The 24,852-nt window shown below is 35.1% G+C and overlaps 1 protein-coding gene across 1 annotated transcript in view; it reads left to right on the top strand.

Moving 5' to 3' along the window:
* Positions 1–24,852, top strand: part of AKAP6 (A-kinase anchoring protein 6) — a 522,653-nt gene that overhangs the window by 364,586 nt on the left and 133,215 nt on the right. Inside the window, exon 9 of the mRNA XM_074284790.1 lies at positions 7,101–7,221. Within this exon, the coding sequence (XP_074140891.1) occupies positions 7,101–7,221 (121 nt within the window). The remainder of the gene's footprint in view (positions 1–7,100; positions 7,222–24,852) is intronic.

Below are 24,852 nucleotides of genomic sequence, written 5' to 3'. Positions count from 1 at the left end.
CACACACACACACACACACACACACACACGTCCTATATGTTTACAAAGCATAAATAAAGTTGATCTCCTTAGAATTATAACCTGAAGTGGTTTCCCAGCCATTTAGATTCCAACAATTGTATTCAGGCTGATATACAATCTTCCAAATTTCCATTGCAAAAGAAGAAACTTGGATCAGTATATATTCTGAACAGTTTAGACATGAATTTGACATTTCTGACAACCAAACAGAAGGCTCTAAATATGTCCAGAGCTTTACAGTGGTATTTTATTATTTTATCATTAATTTTGTAGGTCAGAAATTTTACTTTCTGTCTTCCAATAACATGTTATTGTGAAAAGACCATCCAGCAGATGGTGACCCAGCAACAAGCAAATTTGTTAAGCTTCATTTTGTTTTTCTGAGATAATAATATGGTTGTAGGGCTTTTAATTACTACATGAATTCAGTCATAAAAGTAATAATACCAAAGGACAGAAAATGGCTGATGGAAACCACTCCCTTTCTTTTTATTTATTAATGGCAGAGACAGGCTGGTTTTCTCATGAGAAAGTTGCTCATGAATTTTCATTCAAAATAATAAATTAGTGTCCATACTTTAATATGTTTAGAGTGGAAAGGGATTCTCCTTGCAACTTCGCATATCATATTCCATGTCTGTGAAGTGAAATTTGACTCTTTAATGATGTTATAGGGCTAGCTGCTGCTGCTTTGTATCCCTTTTATTCTTAGAGGGCCAAAGAGAAAAGAAAAGGATAGTGCAAGAATTTTATTTTCTTCTTAGTTTCTTTTTTAGCAGCATTTAACTAACTTTCCTTTAGTTTTCCTTTTGGAAGAATGGAAATATACATTTTTGAACAAATAAATGTGGATAATAAGCACTTAATGGATATTTTTGGAAAGAATAAATATGCTGGAGAAACTATGAAAATTGCCTCATTAAAAAAATACCTGCATATAAGAACTGAAATTTTAGGAACTTCTTGTTTTTTTGGATGTGGGGATGTGAATAAATGATATGATAAGCATACCAAAGGTGGATTCTACATGCAAAAATAATCTTCAACCATGGATCAGAAAATACTAGTTTTTTTTTTTTTTTAATCCAAGTGCTCTTCTTCTTTGATCAGTAATTGCCCTATTTTGCTGATTTGTTCATTTGGTTGTCAGTTTCAATCAAGATTCCTTAGTAGACAAACTGAAACTTCATATATTCAAAGATGTCTCTCACTGACTTTACATAACTAAAACTTTATCATTTGAGCAAAGTTCAAGTTGTAATGTTGAGTTAATGATGCTCATTTTAAATGCCAAAGACTACATGAACCCATGGAGTCAAAAAACATAACTCCTTTTGGAATTTAGATTATGGCTTGTGGCTTAAATTTTGTATGAAAACCAGATCATACCTTAGCATCCAGACGAGAACAAATTATACTAGTCAAGTCTATGAATATCTAATGAATAACCAAATTAGAGGATATATACACATACCTATGCAGGCATACAAATGTGTGCGTATATATATATATATATATATATATATATATATATATATATATATATATATATATATACATACACGTGTGTGTATATACACTGATTCATATATATTCCCATATACATGAATATGTTATTAAGTCTATAAAAATCAGATATACAAAGTAATCAATACCTGAAATAAGACATTTGTTCAGGATCAAAGAATTGCGATTTGGAACAGCTTCAATTAAAGATGTATTTTTCTTTACATGTGAGTTTTTATTTATTTTCAGACTTTATAATGCATATATAAATATGTGCATTTGTAAATATGTATATATAAAATGCATGTATATGTGTATTATACACTATATACATCTATATATGTGTGTATACATTCATATGGGCATGCATATGTATGTATGTGTTTATATACACATTAATATACACTTTGGAAAAGGATCATAGAATGGTGGACATGATACTGGGAAAACATTGGCATTCTCCCAATTCTGTTTGCCATGTCTTTGCTCCATTGAGTCATCTATGCTTACTGCCTCCAATTCTTTTCCTTTGATCATCCTCTACTCTCTTCTGATCCCCTGAACTCTTTCTTTCAACACTCTCTTAAATACAACTTCCCTATCCAAGGTGTTGAGTAATCACCTGATTAATAGCTTTTTCTTAATCCTCCTCCTTCCTGAGCGCTACAGAATGTGATACTACTTAGTAGTTCCTTTTTATACACTCTCTTCTCTTGCTTTTTGGACCATTGCTCTCTCCTCATTCTGTTCCTATTTCTCTGATCACTCATTCTCTTTTGCTGAGTCACCATTTAGTGTATACCACCTATTCCTGGCACATTTCAGGGTTCTTTCCTGGGCTTTTCTTGTTATCTTATTTGCCTAGTGATATCATGAACCCCTATGAATTCAATTATATTGTCTATACAAATTATTCCAAAATCCATAGATCTAACTCTCCTCTCTTTCTGTATCAATAATTGACTACTGGGTATCTCCAAATATCCAAAATAAAACTCATCTTCTCCCATTAAACACATTCCTTTTCCTAATTTTCCTTCCTATTGAGAATAGCACTATTCTCCCAGTAATCCAGAATGGCAACCTTGGAGTGATAACTTAATTCTATTATCCTTCATTCCTTCCCCCACATCCAAATCACTGGCCAAGTTTTGTCCATTTTATTTCTCCATCATTTTTTGCTAACTCTTCCTTCACATCATCATCACCCTACGTCAGGCTTTAATTTCATCTTCCTGCCAAACTGCTATGCCTAAGGCATAGGTCTGTTCATGGAACTCTCTTGTTCAAGAAGCTTCAATGATTCCTTCTTGCCTCTACCATAAACTATATGACTTCTTTCTTAGTTTTATGAGAACTGGCATCTTTTTAAATAATAGCTTTTTTCTTTCTTTTTTCTTTTTTTCTTTTTGCTGAGACAATTGGAGTTAAGTGACTTTCCTAGGATTACACAACCAGGAAGTGTTAAGCATCTGAGTTCAGATTTGAACTCAGGTCCTCCTGACTTCAGGGCTGGTGCTCTATCCACTACACCAACTAGCCACTCTTTAGCTTTTTATTTTCAAAATACACACAAAGATCATTTTCAACATTTATCCTGGGAAAACCTTGTGTTCCAAATTTTCTTCATCTCTTCCCCCCTTCCCTCCCCTAGACAGCAAGTAAACTAATAGAGGTTAAACATGCGCAAGTCTTCTAAACATATTTCCACATTGCTATTCATGAAAAATCACATCAAAAAGGGAAAAAATGAAAAAAACCAAGCATACAACAACAAAAAGGTGAAACTATTGTGTTGTGATCCACACTCAGTTCCCACATTCTTCTCTCTGGATACAGATGGCTCTCTCCATCACAAGTCTATTGAAATTGGCCTGAATCACCTCTTTGTTGAAAAGAGCCAAATCTATTAGAGTTGATCATCACATAATATTGTTGTTGCTGTGTACAATTTTCTTGGTTCTATTCACTTCACTTAGCATCAGTTCATATAAGTCTCTCCAGATCTTTCTGAAATGATCCTGCTGCTTATCTCTCATAGAAAAATATTCCATTATATTCATATACCATAACTTATTCAGCCATTCCCCAACTGATGGGCAACCACTCACTTTCCAGTTTCTTGGCATTTTTGAGTGAACTCTGATATTGACTCTACACAGAAGAGGTAGTTATTTAGATAATTCAGAATTAGTTTCATTCCTTTATTCTTCTTGGTGTTCCACTTCTAAGTCTTAGAACTTCTTTCTCTACCATGTTCCTCTAATGTTGCCTTATTCCCATTCTATCACCCTCCCACTTTTCATCTTTCTTTTTTATGTTATTTTTCTACATTATATTTCAAGCACCTCAAGGGCAGAAATTGACTTTCATCGGCCAGTATTTGCATTTTTAGCACTTATCCAGTACCATCGTAAACAATGAATAAATGTTTTTTGACTTACTGATCAAATCTTTTTTGTGGAAGAAACTGGATTTTATTTTTGTAGGAGGGTGAAACTTTTTCATGGCAGTTTATGATAATAGTGGATAAAGTGCTAAAGCTGGAATAAGGAAGACCTGCATTCAATCTGGCCTTAGACACTTGCTAGCCCTAAGCTGTCCTTACTGTCCCTAAGCCTAACTTCTATTTGCCTCAGTTTCCTCAACTATAAAATGGGGATTACATCATCTCCTTCTCCCTTCTCTTTCTTTTTCTTCCCTCTTTTCCTCCCTTCTTTTTCTTTTCCCCTCCCTCCCTTACACTCTCCTTTCTTCTTTTTGATATACATGTCTGTGGTCACTTTCATGTCTAAGTAAATCTATTATCTACTACTTACTATAAGCAAATTCTTTTTCTCTCTCTTAGCTTAGGAATAAGCTTCCTTACTAACAGGAAGAATGATGAAACTTGAGTAAAAGAGTAAAGAATAAGTATAATAAAAGTGTTCAAAACCAGTTTAAAATACTTTGGATATAAGGGATTATATTTATCATTAGTTTATTTGAAATTTGTCTTCATCCGAAGTTCCATTTCACATATCCTATTTAGCTGTGCATAGATTTCTTCCCCTATCTAAAATATAAGAATCAAAGCACATGACATGACCTGAAAATGATGAACCAAAGAATATAGCCTCATTTCAATCCAGAGGACTACTTTGTAGCTGCAGAAAGTAGTTCTAAGTTCAGACATTTCACAAAGGAATCATTACCTATTCAGGTTGCACCGTCAGGTATGTTGACTTCTGATGTTGCAGTGAGAAGACTGTTTCAATGCATCTCATGCCTAACTGATGTTCCTGCTCCCAGATCCTTTGAGAACTATCTTCTAATCATCTGTTGTTGATGCTTTTGCACACTTTTGGATGATGGTCAAGGGAGAAGGTTTGGAATCTTCATATAACATGAGTTAGAGAATCATTTTGTTGTCAAAAGAGGAAAATTTTTCTCTTTCTAAAAGTTACTAAAATTTGCTAACTCCTTTATGATGTAATTGGAGGGCCTGATTATGGCAGAAGAGGCCTTTTCTCTTTATGTCTAAACATATTGAAAAATAGCTTTCCTAAGCAGAGCTCACCAAACATATACAAGATACAACTTTGAAAAGCCAAAAGGAGCAAATTAAAGCATGATACATCGGAGAGGTAGATACTTTTATCTTTTAATTTTTCCGCTGTCATTAACATTACCAGGTGATTTCCTGCTCTCCATATTGCTTATAGAAACTGTGCAAAATAGCATCATCAGAAAACTTTTCCATGCCCAACTTTAAAGAGAAATACCTAATTTATAATCTTTAATTAAGACAAATTGAGTGTTTCTTCTAGTCAGTCTCTATATCCTCTCGGTCTCAATATCTATCTCTATTGCTGTATCTTTCTTTCCACTTCTGCTTGCTATCTGCCTCCCTTTCTCCTCTTTGACATCATACTTGCATAGAAAACATTATGCCTTCTTAACCATTTATACAATCTATAATTTCCACAGATGAATATCCCAGTCTTGAAACTTGCAAGGACGGAGGGAAATTCTAAGCAAGTACAGACTCCTTTCATTGTGAGCAAGTGAAATATCATGAATCTATCCAGATTTAATAATGGACCCAAGATCACCACCACTTGTCCACATTATTTCAGTTGGCTTGTTTCTAGCCTTTGGGAATGAGATACTATTATTGATTCTTCCCTTTTGCAAACAAAGGTTCTTGGTTAAATCACTTGTACTAATGGTATTCCCCTACTCCCAAGTAAGGCCTATAATATCATGAAATTTAATATACAATTGATATTTTTATTGCCCCATTTTGATCCTGCTTCTCCCATCAGCAGACACGCCTTATAATATTTTTGTCAGATCTAGTAAGGTGATGTTTTTTAAATGGTGGAAGTAAATTCTCTAGGCAAGCAATCATTTAATGGGTATGGGGAGATGGAGAGAATACAGTAATAAGATAGTCACTTGATAGATCCACATTAATAGCTATGGTTTTATGGTTTCTGCTTCATTGTTATTGATGAATTTTTTTTTCAGTTACAGTTTGACAAGACTCAAGGATTCCTTTTAAGAGATGATTTTTTTTTTTTTTTTTGACGAATTTGCAGTTTTTCAGTCTCTGCTTTCTTTCTTGGATCAGAGTGTTTTAGAAGAATCTCTGTTTTACTTATTCACCAGGCTTTCAATAGAGAATCACATTAATCCTTTTAAGCTCCTTATTCTAATGATTTATTTTGTTGAAAACTGTAGTGATCCTCCTTTGAATTTTAATGATTGCTGGCTATTCAAGGATTCATTGTTTTGACTTCCTGTCCTTACCTTTGTTTCTTACATGTCTATAGGGAACACCTGTCTAATACAGTATCTGGCCTTAGTTCTCACTGGCTTACCATATTCACTCAAGCCTATCTTAAAGTGTTAAGCTGAAATGCTAGTTACTCATCCATGAAAATAAATGTAGGATATATATTTGCAGAGATAGGCAGATAGACAGCAGAAGGACAGATAAATGAATTGAGTCATTTTTTTCCAGCGAAAATAATCATTTGGAAATGATAGCATATTGTGATTATTGTAGAGAAGTTAATTAAATATAATGTCCATAGTCCTAAGTTGGTAAGGGTTCCATATCTATGACAAATCTAATAGGAACTGAAAGTTTGGGGTGTTGTTCTAGCTATGGGCATGAGAATTTCCATTAGCCACTCAATTTTCATTTTTCACTATGACAAGTATAGATAATGCTAGGGGCGTTTTCCAATTTGCTTTCCAGTGTTACTGGGTTGGTTCTTTTCTTCAGGTGCTCTGAGATCCCTGTAAGAGCTTTGAAAAAAAAAAAAAAAAAAAAAAAAAAAAGGTCTCAGGCAGGAATGAATGTTTTGAATAATGAGCTATTTTCAAAATATAGTTCCTTTGTCATCGGCTTCAGTTTCTGTTTTGTCCACTCTGCGTTACCACACACAGAATGCTTCCTCCCCCCTTCCCCTTTACAAATATCACCTAGGAACATCATGAGTTTCAAGAATACATTATTCCAATACAAGATTTTAACAACTACACTGTATTTATGCATAATACATTTTCTTCCTTATCTACAGACTTTTGGACTTTGATTCAGAATATCAGGAGCTCTGGGATTGGCTGATTGACATGGAATCTATAGTGATGGACAGCCATGACCTGATGATGTCAGAGGAGCAGCAGCAGCATCTTTACAAGGTTAGAGCTACCATTTCTGCCTTTACCTTGCTATAGAAGATCTGATTAGCCTGACAAGTCTTTCTCTCTTAGGATATCGCTACGTTCATTGTATGTATCATGGTGTCTATTAGAATTCCCTTCCCTGTCCCCAACCTCATTTCCATCCCCTGTGTGCTGACAGGCTGTACCGACATCATAATTGCAAGAAAGTTCCCTTTATCACATTCTATTTGGCGTAATTCTATAGAAGGACGAAGATTTATCTTCAAGATGAATAGCAATAAATGAAACTGCGTTAATAAATAGGCTGAAACAAAATGAAGAATAAATGGGATGGTAACATTTAACCAAACATGTTTTGATTGGAGCACTCCAATGAATATTATCTACCTCTTAAATCTTTTCAGAAAAGAAAGAAATTTGCCTGGAGTTCGTTTTGATGCTCCCAGCATGCAGGACCCTTCCAATTTAATTTGTATTAGTCATACATAAAGCAGATGATGTCATCTTAAGTCAATACTCATGATTTAAGGAAATTGATTTTGAGCTCACATGTTTATTGCAGGGCATCAGTCTAATAAACATAACTGTAGATGCATATATATGTAAAACATATATATATATATACATATATATATATATATACTTTTCTCTATTTCATACTTTACACAGCCTAGTACATTTTATCAATCCTTCTACTTACAAGGAGTTTTAGAAGTTTTCACAGAGCAGTCATGTGATTTTGACTGAATAACATGTTGTAGACTTCCCAGCAACTGAAAAGCTGCAGGGGGAGGGAAGAGGGACTTTCCATAGAAATATCAGGCTGCAGTAAATCTTCCTCATTTAGGCAATTTTTATTGGAGTAATTCTGACAGTTGTCATCCTTGAATTGCTTTGAGCATATGGCATATTTCAAAGAGCAGATTGTGAATCATAAAAAATAAAATTAATAACTAACCACAGAATCAGCAACAGTATAATGACAAGAAACAACTACCCTCTAGACTTAAAAAAATTCTTAGAGAATAACTCGTGTATTCAAGGTCAAATAAAAGTTGTTTTCTTTCTTGTTTGGCAATGCTGTTTTAAGTCACTTTTTCTTAAATGTAATACCCGAATTTCTCTCCCAACACATACTCCAAAACTAGAAGTATTTATAATTTTCATAGGTTTAGTTGACTTTAATTAGAGTCTCTTGGGAATCATTTTCTTAAGAGAATGTAGAAAGAGCCTCTGAGGCTCAAGGAATGGAGAAACAAGACTCCAGAGAATTTTGTCTCTAATAAATGGATTTTACTGACTATTAATCTTGTCTTTTTTGTATATTTGTCAACTTCAAGAGGAAGCTATCAAATCTATTTTCTAATATGATGCCATGAGATTGACAATATCATCTTAAAATAATGAAGTCCAGATGACTTAATTATACTCTAGGTCAAATTCAAGAATTGTATGTGAAAAAAAAGTCAGTTTCAATTTCTAATAAGATTATATATTTTTTCTAACTTCTACAACTTTTATAAGTTATAAGGCTATAAACATTAAAAATAATACCAATTAAGGGGAAAAATTAAAAATTACACGAGGCCATTCAGCCATATGGTCTCATATATATGTGCATATATATGTAAACTTGACAGGCCATTGTACCCTGGATGCCACTTATATTACTTATCTTCTTCTATTTCCTATCATGCACATAATCTAACACTCTCAGGAAAGTTGTGCTTTACTTGTTTTAAAAAATGGATAATCTAATGCTTACACCTTGTGAAAAATTTTTTTTCCTTTTTTTCCCAATGACTTTTCTTGACATGGTTTGCCAGAGATTGTACTGTCTACTTTTCCAATTCTTTTTCTTTATGTCCTTAATACTGAAATATTGTGAAACACAGAGTTTTATATTTCAAAACCTTTTCCAAGTTTCTTTGTCTAGAGGTATCGCACATTGCAATGTATGAAGATAAATTAATTCAGAATTAGAGAATTTAAGTTTGAATCTCAATTGTCATTTATTTACTACCTATGTGACTTTGTATAAATCATTTAGCTTCTTGGAACCTTAGTTCCTTTATTTGTAAAATGATAGGATGAAGTTGGATGATCAAAGTTGGCTCTTATATCGACTGTCAAGTTTTGTAAAGCCCTTTACATATATTATGCATATGATTTTTGTAGAAACCTTGTGAGGTAAGTATTATGGATAATATTATCTACATTAAAACATTTTTATTATGAACTTTAAAACAGCAACAAATGTGGATATTTCCATATACAAAAAAGAACAGAAATAAAAAATTGTATTTGAAGTCTCAAATCTTGATTATATGTCCTTGGGTTTTAAAAAATTCAATTTAACACGAATTAAATTTAGTACAAATACTTTCTGATTGTTCCATTCAGAGCTGCCTCTGTTGTCTTATATATTTTAAAAACATAAACATTTCTTTTTTCTTTTTCTTCCTTTTTTCTCTCTTTTCTGCCTTCCTTTTCTTCCTTTTTCCCTCCCTCCCTTCCTCACTCCTTTCTTTCTTTAAAGAAAATAAATTCTACATTGACTGGGTCTGAAAATTTATGTTTCATTCTGTACATCTAGTCTATCACCTGTTTGTTAAAAGCTGTGAAGCAAGTTTCATCATCAATTTTCTTGAGTCATAATTAGTCAGAGTTGATCAGAGTTCTTAAGTTTTTCATATGTAATGAGGTTGTTTTCCTTTGCCTTGAAAGTAGGCCAGAATAGTTGTTCCTAGTGTTTTCTTCTCCCATTCTTGTCTAAGGGGAGAGAAGTTGGAGGTAGAGACCAAAGCTCTCCTCAGACAGAGAGAATGCTAGGCTAGAATCATATCAAGCTGTTCCATTGTTAGTCTTGAGGATATGATTTTAAGGTTCCACCTAAATTTCAAAACAGTATTCTTAATGGAGAAAGGAAAACTCCATGTTTTATATCCAATACTCTAATTCCTTATCAACAAAGGCCAGCTTCACATTGAACATATATAGCAATTTGCAGAGAAATCCAATTATTCATTTGATGGCAAAACAAAGATCAGAGGAAATGTACATAAGAGCATAAATACCAGACAATTCAGAGTGAAGAAAACCTCCCACAAAAAGCAAGATAACTCAACTCAACCAAGATCCCCCAAATTTCACCCAAAGAGAAAATTCCTCCACACCACTAGTGTAGCAAGCAGGGGATCACAACATGATAGAGATTATTAATTCCTCTTATCCCAACTTTTTCCCATAGTCTTTTTCCCCTCATGGCCTTGAAAAGAAACTGAAGTCTTCTAGAGTAACCTCTAAAGAGATTGGGGAATAGAAACTGAAGAGACCTCTTCTCTCTTTGTCAGTTCTACTCTGCCTCTGACACAGATAGTGGGTATTCATTGAGCTTTGGGGCTTGAGTGTATTATTGTACTAATATGCATTTTGCCTAGTTTTGGTCATTTCACTCTTTGTTAGTTTATACAAATGTTCCCAGTTTCTTTGAATATTTTTTCTTATTGAATAATAATATTCCATCTTTTCATAAACCTTAATTTGTTTGGCTGTTGCCCAATAGATCAGTTTTTTCAGTTCTTTGTTATATTAACTGATACAATGCATATTTTTAACAGAGGGATCTTTTCCATCTTTCTTTGAACTCTTTTTCCTTAATAATGTTATTATCAAGAAAAAGAGTTAAAAGTTTAGCAACTTTGGAGGGTATATTTCTAAACTGCTTCCCACAGTGGTTGAACCAATTTGCAGTTTCACCAACAATATACTAGTGTCCTTGCATTTTATGTCCTTTCATTTTTATTCTGCTAATCTTAAGGGTGGAAGATGGATTCTAAGAGTTGTCAGTTTTTTTTTTAATTATTAGCCTTTGTAAGTATTTTTCATATAGCTGTTGATTGCCTGAATTTCTTCTTTTTGAAAACTGCTAGATCATATCCATTATCCCTCTTTTAGTAGGGAGAAAATTGAGGCTGAAGGAGATTAAAGAACTTACCCATGTGTACACATTGAAAGTGTTAGAAGCAAAATTTGAGATTTAACTTGTTACAAGTTGAAATCTAAGTGTTCTCTTTTTGCTGTCTCTATATAATAACTAAAGGCTTTTCTAACTTTAAACCCAATAATGTGGTTTAGGAAATTTTTATTTGCATATATATGTATGTGTGTGTGTGTCTGTGTGTGTGTGTATGTATATTTTAACCATGTCTCATGGGAACAAGCAATTTTTCCTCCTGAGAAGCAATATGGCATAACAGAAAGTGCATAGACTTAGAGCCAGGCCAGACCTGGGTTAAATATTACCTCTGCCACTTATTAGCTATATAACCAGGACAAATTCCTAAAATTTTCTGAGCCTCCATGTTCTCATTCATAAAATAGGCATAAGGATGTTTGTAGTATTTACTTATAAAGTTGTTTTTATGATCAAGAACTATTTAAAGTATCCCATGATTTGTCAACTACTATTACTATTTTTAGGATTGACCCTATTGAAAGGAGGACAGCAGTTAGGAACTCCAAGAAAGGTATACATGGGTTACCACTATGACATAGGGTCCCTTTTGAGCAATAATCAATTAGCAAACACTTATTTTATACAAATATTGTACTAAGTACAGGGGATATAAAAAGAGGCAAAAGATAGTCCTTGCCCTTAAACAGTCTAATGAATTCTTTGGCTTTGTAACTTGTGACCTCAACTTCACTGTGGCCTTAGGTCTGGATCATGTTCAGCTTGTTCCTGATCCAAAGAAATTGGATGCCTAGAATTCTTGTGTTTATCTTGTATTACCAATATAATTACATTGTGGTTCCCTTTAGTCACCTCCTTAAGGGTAGGGACTATTTTCACTTTTCCTTTGAATTTCAAACACTTACCAGGTACTTTATCCACTTTTGTTTGTTTTGTGAGGCATTTGGGGCTAAGTGACTTGCCTAAGGTCTCACAGTTATTAAATGTTAAGTCTCTGAGGTTACATTTGAATTCAGGTCCTTCTGACTGACAGGTGTTCTATACACAATAAATACTTTAAAAAAATTCTGATTGATTTCCTAATTGGGAAACTGAAGTCCAGAGAGATTGTGATTTATTCAAGCTGGTTAGAGGGAGAATTGGCACTGTAGTCTCCTCATTCTCCATGTCCAATAATTTTGTTTTTCTATTTTGTCAGTGAGTAGATATGGCAATTTCAGTACTTGTTAAGGGAAGGGTTATGCTCTGTTCAGCTTTGTTTTCCACATCTCATTTCATGTATATCTGAATTCTGGGGAGGAACTTGAAATGAACCTGTCTTTCTAAGAGACATTTTGGGTTGAAGTTGAGCCTAGTCTTAAAAGTGGTATTTTGGCACAGCTAAGGGTGCTCCCCATGGCCACCACAGCCATCTCAAGTTTTCCTGAATCTACACTCATTCCCTTAGGGTCCTTTGGCTCCAGGGAGATTTGAAACTATCTGCTTAGCCCTGCAGATCAGTAAAATTCTTTGGTATGAAGCTTATATGTTGGTGTACTTTAAAACTGAGATCCCCAAATCTTCATGGTTGACCAATGTCAAGATTTATAGAAGAAAGTTACCCAAGTTTGGGGTGGAAGTAAGAAATCTAATTGCATATTTTTCTTAAATTTTTCATCAATTTCTCATCCAGAAAGTTAACATCCACATTTCTAACCTTAGAAATAAGGCTATTATATAAATTATATAAATAAGGCTAAGCTTAGTCCCCTGTATTCTATGTACCCATCTTTATTGTACTTTTCATTGAATGTCATTTTCATCTTGCAATGATACCCTATAATAAGTTCATTCTCCATCTTCAAGTATCCTGAAGCACTTTGTAGTGAGAGGCACCTTAGCATAAAGGTGGGAAAGACAGGTGGCAGCTAGATGGTGAAGTGGTTAGAGCACCAGTTCTGGAGTCAGGAGGACCTGAGTTCAAATGTAACCTCAGATACTTAAAACTTCCTAGCTGTGTGACCCTGGAAAAGTAACTCAACCTTGATTAACTTGCAAAAAAGGAAAAAGAAAGGTGGGAAAAGCAGGGATCTGGAAAGCAGGAAATCTTGTCAAGTGCCATCTTCTTTGCTTTTGCTTGAGCCAGTTAATTTCCCTCACAGGGTCATTGGGAATATTGCTTGTAATACCCTAAAGCACTATAGATATGGAAGTGGTTTGGATATTTTCTTTGCACTTGTCCCATTTGATAATAAAAGGGAACTCTGTCCATATGTAACTTTGACACACATGAATTTATGATATAATTTTGCTTTAATGTCACATATAATATAAATATATACCTTACAAGAGGGATAAGGGTAGGGACTAAACATGATTTTATTGAGACAGGAGACTTGCAGATGAGGAAACTCCTACCAAACCAGATGGCATTTTCTCTGAAACTTAAAACAATCTAAGAGTTATCTGGAGTAGAGGTGTCAAAAACTTTGCCTTCAGACAGAGTACTTGAGAACTAGATTAAAATGTAATTGGGAAATATTTTAAAACATACATAGAAATACAAAAAAGCCCACCCCGTATGTGACAGTATATTTTAAAAGTATTAGTGGTCCCCATTTCTACTTGAGCACTATTCTAGAGTGACTTACCTTAATGTATAAAATTTGCATGTATGTAGGAAGAATAGTGCCTCTCAGCTATCCATTGAATTTATACACACACATGCACATGTGTGTTTATATTGATGCAACATGGTTTAGTGGCCATAGAAATGGCCTTTGAGTCAAGAGAATGAGGGCTTATGAGTTGTAACTACCATGTACTGGCTGTGTGACCCCAGAAAGAGTTACTTAATTTTCTGATGCCCCAGGCAAATCTATAAGACTAAAATCGCAAAGAAGGTACTCATGAGTTATTTCTCATCTAGAGCTTATTACATTGATGAAATCACAGTTTCAGTGTGCATATGTTTATTATATCTACATATGCAGACTAACACATAGATATACTTATCACTGTATTAGATATAGTGATGCATAAAACTGTTTTACGAGGTAGAAACTTTATGTGTAGTGGGAGTTTTCAGAAGCATCTGCTGAAATTAATTGAATTTCTACCTAGGCTACAAACATTGATTCTTTCTTCCAACTCTATCTAGCAATATTTATAATTACTAATATTTTACTTCTCACTTTTTTTCTCTGAGTCTGCAATTCTCAAAACAAATTTTTATGCAGTGGAAGACCTGGTGGATGATCATTCTCACCTGTAGCATTCTGGGAGAACAGGGACCATATCTTGTATAATTTTGACATTTCCTGCACATTGTGGCCTTGGAACATACTTAGCACATTTGGAGGCACTAAAGAAATATCTGGCACATGAATGAATGACAATGCCTCGCATATTTTTATAGAACTTTATAGTGTTTTGAGAGTGCCTTAACCTAATTTGATCTTCAAAATAACCCTACAAAGGGGATAAGGCAAAAATTTTGATGTTCATGTTATAAGTGAGGAAACTTAGCCTCAAGGAGTGACAGAGTAGGGACTCAAAAGCAACTTTTCTGATTGCAATTCCAATGCTTGATACTTTAACATAACGCTTTTCATTATAAAATAGACTCACACCCTTTATCAAGAATGTAAGGAGTGGAAGGTAACTAGAACTGTTTACTGAGTGATGATAAAGTTCTAGATGTGAGCTTCTGCCATTGCAGCATATAACCATTGACTTTCCTAATCTCCCCTCTTGAAAGATGTCTCTTGTTGACTCCCATCTCCAAATCTCTCGGTGATTATCTGTTATAAATTGCCAGCTTCAGATTGTGAATCAATACCTGGATCCAAATCTGGACTCTTCCATGTATGAATTATGAGATCTTGGGCAAAGTATTTAACCTTGATGAGCCCCACTCTTCTCACATATAAGACAAAGATAGTAATTCTTGAATCACTACTTCACAGGTTCCTTGAGAGAACAGGATTTTGTAAACCTTGAATGTATTATTCAACTCAACAAGCATTTATTCACTTCCCATTATATGCCTGGTTTTGTGTTAAGTCCTAGAGATACAAAGAGAAAAAAAAAAGAAAAACCAAAACCTCTGCCCAAAAAGAAGCGCTTCACACTTGGTTGGAGTCAAAGAACTTCTATCTAGACGAAGCATTAAAGAATGTCTTGTCCAACCTCATCCGTGAGAAAGCCAGATAGGTAAGGTGATATTTCCAAAATTATACAGCATTTATCTGATCCCCTAAGGAAGGGAAGAAGTAGCTAGCAGTTGCTAGGTCTGGAATCAGGGGAGAGACTCTTCTTCCTCAGTTCAAATCTGGCATTATTAGTTTTGTGACCCTAGGCAAGTCACTTACCACTTTGCCTCTATTTCCTCATCTGTAAAAATGGCCTGGAAAAGGAAATGGGAAATTACTTCACTGTCTTTGTCAAGCAAACTCCAAATGGGATTATGAAGAGCTGGACACAACAGAATAACCACAACACAGGATTGGAGTTCCCTCTTTAATCCATTCCCAATGAGAGTAGGGTTCCAGAATTACCATCTCCTTTCCCTTATCTAATAATCCCCTGTATCAGTTCTTCTCGTACCTCATATAGATGGTACTTAGTTTTTAACTTTTTCTATATGATTTTTTCTTTTTAGAGTCACACCATACACAGCTCTACTTTATTTTTGAACCCAATTAGTAATGATAACCCAGACATAGTTTATATTTCCATGTATAAAGTATAGTTTGTCCTCATTTAGTTCATTATAATTAGTATTTGATTTTTACCTTATATTTCTCATGGATCTTGTATGTCAAATTTTCTATCAAGTTCAGGTCTTTTTACAAGAAAATTATTAACATCTGGCAATTCATTGAATATCCTTTTTTTTTTTGGTTCAGCATCATGCTTAACTTTACTGGGTATGATATCTTTGGCCACATCCCCAGTTATTTTACTCTTCAATACATAGTGTTTCAAGACCTGTGGTTTTTTAAAGTAGCTGCTGCTAAGTCTTGTGTGATTCTCATTGTGACTCTACTGTATTTGAATTTTCTTTCTTGATCTTATATTTTCTCTTTGACCTATGGGTTTTGAAATTTGGCTATTCCTTTAGGTTTTCCTCTGTTTCAAGTGGGAATCAATGGATCTATTTCTGCTTTCCCCCCTTGGTCTAACACTTTGGGAGAATTTAAAAAAATTATTTTTCATATTGTATCAAACTCCTTTTATTTGATCATAACTTTGAGATGTCTATTATATTTTCTTGAAAAAGAAAAAAAATTGTCTTGTTTGTGGAAGAAATCTGGAAAAGTTGGAGTTTTCTGATCTAATCTGCCATCTTCCAAGAATCTTCTGATTCATTAATATTTAAACAGTTTCAACTAGATTTTTTTTTCTAAAAAAATCCCTAAAAGCAATCTCATTCATATTACAAATCTTCTGCCTTATAAAATAGGCTATCTTCTTTATACTGGGGCAAAATTTTGTTTTGCAAACCACTTTCCTTTCTTTACTCCCTTCTCAAGCCTGCCCAAACACTGAATATAGACCAACCTATTGTTGCCATTCTCTAATAAATGTTGACAATATTGTCAACTCACAAAAGCACAAACAGAGCTTTCTTGTTTCATTTTTTAACCCCTCTCCCTACTGAGCAACACTTCCAAGGAGGGTTTACCATTTCTTCCATGCACTTACCCCCTCTACCCACCTCAATACATATACACGCTTACATACTTCCACCCCTTTCTTCCCCAGGACAATTTAATTTGTCAAAAGTAACTGCTGTGATTTTCAAAGTTCAGCTCCTATTTGGACTAGAGTTACAAAGCCAGAATTTGTAATCACAGGGAGCTGTCACTCTGCAGGTCTGCGTGCACATTAACTATTAATGGAGAAATATTTAAAACTCACTTGCAAAGAAAAAACTCCAATTTTTCATTTCTCTGCAGATCAGAGGTGCCATTATTCTTGGGTTCAAGGAAGCTCAAAATTCCTCCATCCATCCCTTAAATTTTTAAAGATCAATTGACTTGAAATAACTTTGGCCAGCATAATTCTTGTTTAGTTTTTTCTTGCTGGTGCTGCTTTTCTCATGGTTTCTCTGTCATGTCCCTATCAGTCCATGCTTAGAAAGCCAGATTTTAACACTAACTTTTCTTCACCAAGTAAGGTACACAGGAGACAGTGCTTCTTTGTAAATACAGCTACTGTCCAAGCTATTCTTGAAGACCATGACAGACCAGAGTATAAGGGATTCCTTAACTCCACAGCTACCCATTGAACAATAGAGTGTATTGTCATGGTATTACCAAGCTGAGTAAACCATTGCATTTACATAAACAGCTCTGTGATCACTAAATTTTCAGGCCTGTATTTTTTTCTCACTGGTATAATGAGGATCTGGATTAGACTTTCTCAAGAAGGTCATATGGTGAGTTACTGTTGAGAATTATTTTTTTGGTGTCAGTTGGCTCAGTATTATCATGAAGCATGTGACTTTGAACTAATAGTTACATTCTTATCTATAAAATGGGCATCTGATTCAATTCCAATAACTTCAATCATTTATTAAGTTCCTACTATGGGCTAGACACTGTGTAAGAATTTGGGAATAAAATGATAAAAATGAAATACTCCTTTTCCTGAAAGAGCTTGCATTCCTGCATACTACTCTATAGCTTATTTGCATTGTGAGTTTATGAGAGAAGCTCTTTGAAACTTTGAATTGTTATACAAAAATGTGGGTTTTTGGGGTTTTTTTTGGTGGTGATGGTTTCTTCTTTTAGATTCTGCATAGTTTATTTAAGTTTAATCTTATAAATTGGTAAAATTCCTGACAATCATATATTTAATTTTGAGGGACTTTTAGAGGAGATCTGCATGAAAGTAAAAGCAAATTGACTTGTTCTATATAAGTGAGACAGTATGGTCCTAAACCAACCTCTGGCATTTGCTATTTCTGTAATCATAGGCAATTCATTTAATTTTTCAGAGCCTCTTTCTTTTTTGTTCTTATTACCCTAAAGGCATTTGTACATACTTTTTTTATTAAAGCATTTTATTTTTCAAAATATATGTGTGGATAATTCTGCAACATTAGCCCTTGCAAAACCTTGTATTCCAATTTCCCCCCTTCTCCCACCCTCCCTCCCCTAGACAGCAAGTAGTCCAATATATGTTAAACATGGTAGAAATTTATGTTAAATCCAATATGCATACATATTTGTACAATTATCTTGCTGTACAAGAAAAATCAAATCAAACCAGAAAAAATGATGAAAATAAAATGCAAGCAAAATTCTCACTCTTTTTGTTGTGAGAATGCTATGTTGTGATCCACATTCAGTTCCCACAGTCCTCTCTCTGGGTGTAGATGGCTCTCTTCATCACAAGATCATTGGAACAGGCCTGAATCATCTCATTATTGAAAAGAGCCACGTCCATCAGAATTGATCATTGTATAGTCTTCTTGTTACTGTGTACAATGATCTCCTGGTTCTGCTCATTTCACTCAGTATTAGCTCATGCAAATCTCTCCAGGCCTCTCTGAAATCATCCCACTGATCACTTCATAAGAATAATACTATTCTATAACATTCAGATACCATAACTTATTCAGCCATTCTCCAATTGATGGGCATTCATTCACTTTCCAGTTTCTGGCCACTACAAAGAGGGCTGCCACAAACATTTTTGCACATGTGGGCCCCTTTCTCTCCTTTAGGATCTCTTTGGAAAATAATCCCAGTAGAAATATTGCTGGGTCAAAGGGTATGCACAGTTTGATAATTTTTTGAGCATAGTTCCAAACTGCTCTCCAGAATGGCTGGATCCATTCACAACTCCACCAGTAATGTATCAGTGTCCCAGTTTTTCCACATCCCCTGCAACATTCATCATTATCTTTTTCTGTCATCTTAGCCAATCTGAGAGGTAAATGGTATCTCACATGTGTTAATTTGCATTTCCCTGATCAATAGTGATTTGGAACACCTTTTCATATGACCAGAAATGGTTTCAATTTCATCATTTGAAAATTGTCTGTTCATATTCTTTGACCATTTATCATTTGGAGAATGAGCCTCATCCTTATAATTAGAATAATAGTATCTTTATTATCTCCTTCTCAAGGTCATTGAGAGACTCAAGTTAAATACTCAAGTAAAATACTTTATTTGTGAGGAGATACCATGACTGCCTAAACATAAACTTGAAGAATAGTTGCTGAGATTATAGGGCAGGAGTGGGGAACCTTTTTTTTTTTTTTCTTCCAAAGGCTATTTGGATATTTATAACATCATTTGTTAAGTCATACAAAATTATCAATTTAAAGAACTGAAACAGTGGGGATTGTTGTCATCTGCTGTTGTTTTGACAGGGCTAGATCAAATGATTTTGTAGACCTTATACATCTCACTGATGGAAGTTCCCCATCCCTGCCATAGGGGATATAATACTCACCCATACTTCCTCTCTCCCCACTCTCTTTTCATAAAGGCCCCTTCTCAAATCTGAATGTCCCAGTGGTTTGGAGCAAATTGGTCTAGGGGACTGGGAGTCAGCCTAAGTTTGTTCAACTATTCTCACATTCTTCAGCTATTTAAGTATCCTTTGGGCTGGCTACCTGGAGATAATTATACTTATATTTTAACTAATTAGTTTTATGGCTCATGCTTAGGGCTGGGCCTAGAGTCAGGATACTTATCTGAGTTCAAATTTGACCTCAGTCACTTAACTAGCTTTGTGACTGGACAAGTCCCTTAACTCTGTCTCAGTTTCCTCATCTGTAAAATGAACTAGAGAAAGAAATGACAAACTACTCTGATATCTCTGCCAAGAAAACCCTAAATGGGATCACTTAGATTGGGAAAGACTGAACAACAGTCATCATCTTACAGTGTACGCCCTGTAGTGATAAATCATACCTAGCTAGAGTATCTTTTCTCCTCCCAAAAGTTTCCACCTAGTTGCCCAGATCTAGAAATTTCAATTATGCACATTCATCATAGCCTTTTTACATATATATATATATATATATATATATATATATATATATATATATATATATATATATATATAAAATTATTTCCTTTATGTCAGAGAAGCTGGAGACCCATTGTCTTATATAACAGAGAAAACAGTTGTATCCTTTGGCAGTTTTTGACTGGGGGCTCTCAAGTTTCCAGATACTTTGCTATTTCTATATAAGCCTGAAGAAAATGTATCTGACCTGCAGATTCACTTCTAGAGGATCAAATGGAAAACTTTAGGCCATCCCTTACCAATGGCTAAAAGTTGAAAGGGAAAGGAATGGGGTGAAGGACAAAGTGGAGAAAAAAACAAATTGGATTTAAGAAGGCATATGACAGAGAAATGGCTAGAAGGCAGAAAGGAGTAAGACCTCTAAATTGAAAGGGAAGGAAAACAGTTTTTTTTTTAATGTGAAAACCAAGCTTCATATGGAATAAAAAGTGGGAGAGTTAAAGAATGAAATGATAGAAAGTTCCAAGAAAAATTGTAAAAGGCAGGGGGGAGAGCTTTAATTACCAGTTTGGGAAATATGGGTAAGTGGAGGAAGCCTGTAGGAAGTAGAGCAGGCAGATCACAAAAGAGCCACCCTGGTATCTGGGAGAAGAACCATGTCTTCTGGATTTATCCTATTTTAACTAGTTATTCTTGTTAGCTAGATGCTAATCTCAGGTATTTCTATACTATAGGAAGAGTGCCAGTCCTAGTTATTACCCAGCCCTCCTGTAACTTTAAGAGGGACTGACTTATTTAAATAGAAATGGTGCTTTTGGGGGGAAAAACAGTAAAGAAGAAAAAAAAAAAAAGAAATGAAGTATATGTTAAATAAAAACAAAGATGAGGTTTTTTTCCAAACATCCCTCCCTAGTGGTTTAAAAAAAGGTTGGTAAAAGAAGTGTTTAAAAAAATACAGTGAAAGGAAAACATGGAGTCAAGGAAGAAAAAATGAGACATGGTTGAACCTTCATTTTTGTAATTTTATAACTATTTGGTACCAAAATGCTATGATGGCCCTGAATTGATTGCAGAAAGCAGATAAATCTGATTGTCCTTATATTTTATCAATTCACGAGTTCCAGCTCCTTAAAATAAATGTGGTCCATTTTATCCTGGACTAGATTGATCTAACCAATTTCAGATGTAGCTGAAATCTTTCTGGTTGAACTCCAAGATTCTTGCCTTAGCCTCTCTCCCCTAATTCTCCAATAAGATTAAGCCTGATTTTACTACAGGTCATAGTAGCTAAGCTTAAATCCAAGAAGCCCATTAGCTTACTTGCAACCTCTTTTGCACAGATGGTACCTAGGATGCCAAATACATGTCAAAGAATTTAAATTGCTCTTATGCTGAAATTTGGGTATGGCTTTTTACATCTGTATCCTAAGCATTCAGACTAAAACAAATCCATATTTATTGAAGCTGGGGAAATAAAAATGAAAGTATTATACATAGAAAGTTAATGATATTTCCTTACATTTCCCCAGCAGATTAATTGTAAATTTTAATTGTAAGTTAGATTAGAACCCCATTAAAATTGGGATATGCTTGTTAAAATCATTATGGTGCTGTGAATAACATTAACTAGTCGTGTTTTTATTTTTAAAAAAAGTAAAAGAAATGAAAATATAGGCTCTCCTTTAATACTTAAAGGTTTTTATGATGATGGTATTAGTTGATAGTTTTATTTTAGAAAAGTTTCAAAGTTACTTAAGATAGTCATCATATATATACATATATATATATATATATATATATATATATATATATATATATATATATATATATATATATATATATATATATATTTAATCTTAAAGTGGTGGTTTATTTCCCAAATTTTTTTTATTATTGATTGATTGATTCAGTCCTTCATTTAGTTGCTTACTTACATATTTATCCCATTAGCCAGAAAGCAGATGGGTCCTTTGAGACAGCTCTCCACAACGGAGTGCTGTGGGTGTGGAAGGCTGGATATAACATCAGAGATAAGATGTGTTGGTCAGTTCTGATGAACTTCCTACCGCCTTCCCCTTATTCTTTGTCAGAAGGATTACTCTGTTGGAGAGAGGAAAAGGGACATATCAGAAAATAAAAGTGATGTGAGATCCACAAATTTTGTTTAAAACAAGAAAAAGAAGATGAGGCTTTTGAACAGTTTATGTAACATTGTTTAGACTGAAAAATTCTGTACTCCCACTGAGGATATTTTAAAAATATACACTGAGGAACTCTTCCCCCACCCTCCACTACTGACAAAATAGTAAGCGTTGGACGTTGGAGCGTGTATATGTAGAGGGGTGCATGGGATGGAGGGAGCGAGGAGGAATGAAGTCGGGCAGCATTTTTGGCTCTCGCTGGCGAGCTGCTGTCCTTAGGAAGGTGCAGGGGGCTTCCCCCCCTTTAGGGTGGATACTGCTGCTGCTGCTGCTCCTGCTACGGCTGCTGCATTATGGTTCTCTCTGGCTCAGCCTGCTATGGCCCACAGTGGATCAAACAAACCGTGTTAAAGTTTCCCTCATTTGCATCACTTCTAGACAGCCCTGTCGTACTCTTTGCTGACAGGAAATCACTGTCTTTGTCACCTTTTTTCAGGGCTCTCCTTTTGGCAGAGATGGGCCATGTGACCGCGCTTAATCACAACAGCAGGGCTGGCTCGGAACTCAATGACATGTTTTCCTCAGCACTTCAATAAATGGGGGAGAAGAGTCAGTAGGAAATGACTACATTAATTTTAGAGTGAAAAGATAATTAACACTTGAAGGACTAATGCTACAACCTATGGAATTATTATTCAAATTAAACTTAATTTATTAAAAACTTGTGGAGACTACCTCCCCTAATGGAGCTGTGGGGGGAGAAAAAAACGGAGCTTTGAATAGCACTCATGTGAATCTATGTAGAGAAACGTAGACAAGATATCTGTATATATGGGAGGGTGGGAAGGGCGCCCAAACTATAGCAAGCAGTTGCTGGGTTGGAAAGAAGGGCAAAAAAAAAAAAAAAAAAAAAAAAAAAAAAAGTGAAACATTTGGGACTGGAGGTTAAAGTATGTAAAATGCTTACTTAGATAGTATGAATAGGATACAGGCAAACAAAAGCAGCAGTGTGCTCCTAGAAAACTGTGCCTAAAGGAGTTTCCTTAGCAACACAAATGCAGTTCCAAAAGTAGACAGAACTTTCCTCAGAAAACATACTATTAATAACAACCTTCCGGAACAACTTGGAACAATTTGACGACTTGGCAGTAATAATGCCAAGTGTTCTGCAAATTAATCTCGAACACATAACAGTTATGCTTCCCTTGCCCGTAATTCTCCTGGACTCTGAGGCTTAGTCCTGCTCTGGTTGTGGGATGAATGCGAGAAGTCGTTCCAAGTGCTCAGAGAGACAGAGACAAAGACAGAGAGACACACACAGAGAGAGACAGACAGAGAGACAGAGACAGAGACAAGGAGACACACACACAGAGACAGAGAAAAAAGTCAGAGATAGAGACTTAGAGACAGAGAAAGAGAGATTTAAGAAAAGGAAAGAAAAAAAGAAAGAACTGAAATAAGGAGAAGTGGCCTCTCATGATCAATGGCTGTGCTCTCCTTCCCGTAACCTGTAGAAAAGATCAGTTTAATTAGATTAGCTTATTCCAGTTAAAAGAACAGTTGCCTTCAATATTTTATTTCTACCTAGCTATTATCAGGGACAAAACTTTTGAAAGGGTTAAGGGTCTGAAAGGTACTGTTCTGTTGAGAACATCTTGAGGGCATTGGTTATATAAATGTAACACTTCACTAAAAATGTGCTGTGTTATTTTTAAATACATCATCATTTCTTGTCAGCCACAGAGAATAAACTAATCTCGGATCTACTTTTGCCAATGGGAATCATTTAAATTCTCCTGAAGGCTGTAAGTTTACCAGCCAGGAAAGGTAGAGTACTCTACTGCTTTGACCTTTCTCAAAGCCTTAGATCTAAAGGTTAAAAGTAATCAATATCTCATTGTGCTGCTTGGTTTCAGGGTAATAAGTAATAACCATCATGTTAAAATCTAAATGATTGCAGATAGCACTTAAGAGAGCTGACCCATTCAGAAATAAACTTACTTTCTTTCTTTCTTTCTTCCTTCCTTCCTTCCTTCCTTCCTTCCTTCCTTCCTTCCTTCCTTCCTTCCCTTCCTTCTTCTTCCTTCCTTCCTTCCTTCCTTCCTTCCTTCCTTCCTTCCTTCTTCTTCCTTCTTTCATTCTTTCTTTCTTTCTTTCTTTCTTTCTTTCTTTCTTTCTTTCTTTCTTCCTTCCTTCCTTCCTTCTTCCTTCCTTCCTTCCTTCCTTCCTTCCTTCCTTCCTTCCTTCCTTCCTTCCTTCTTCCTTCCTTCCTTCCTTTCTTTCTTTCTTTCTTTCTTCCTTCCTTCCTTCCTTCCTTCCTTCCTTCCTTCCTTCCTTCCTTCCTTCCTTCCTTCCTTCCTTCCTTCCTTCCTTCCTTCCTTCCTTCCTTCCTTCCTTCCTTCCTTCATTCTTTCTTTTTCTTTCTTTCTTTCTTACTTTCTTCCTTCCTTCCTTCCTTCCTTCCTTCTTCTTCCCTTCCTTCCTTCCTTCCTTCCTGCCTTCCTTCCTTCCTTCCTTCCTTCCTTCTTCCTTCCTTCCTTCCTTCCTTCCTTC

The sequence above is a fragment of the Sminthopsis crassicaudata genome, chromosome 2 (assembly GCF_048593235.1).
Source record: "Sminthopsis crassicaudata isolate SCR6 chromosome 2, ASM4859323v1, whole genome shotgun sequence".
NCBI lineage: Eukaryota > Metazoa > Chordata > Mammalia > Dasyuromorphia > Dasyuridae > Sminthopsis > Sminthopsis crassicaudata.
Note: the sequence above shows the minus strand (reverse complement) of the source record. Positions and strands in the feature narration are given on the sequence as shown.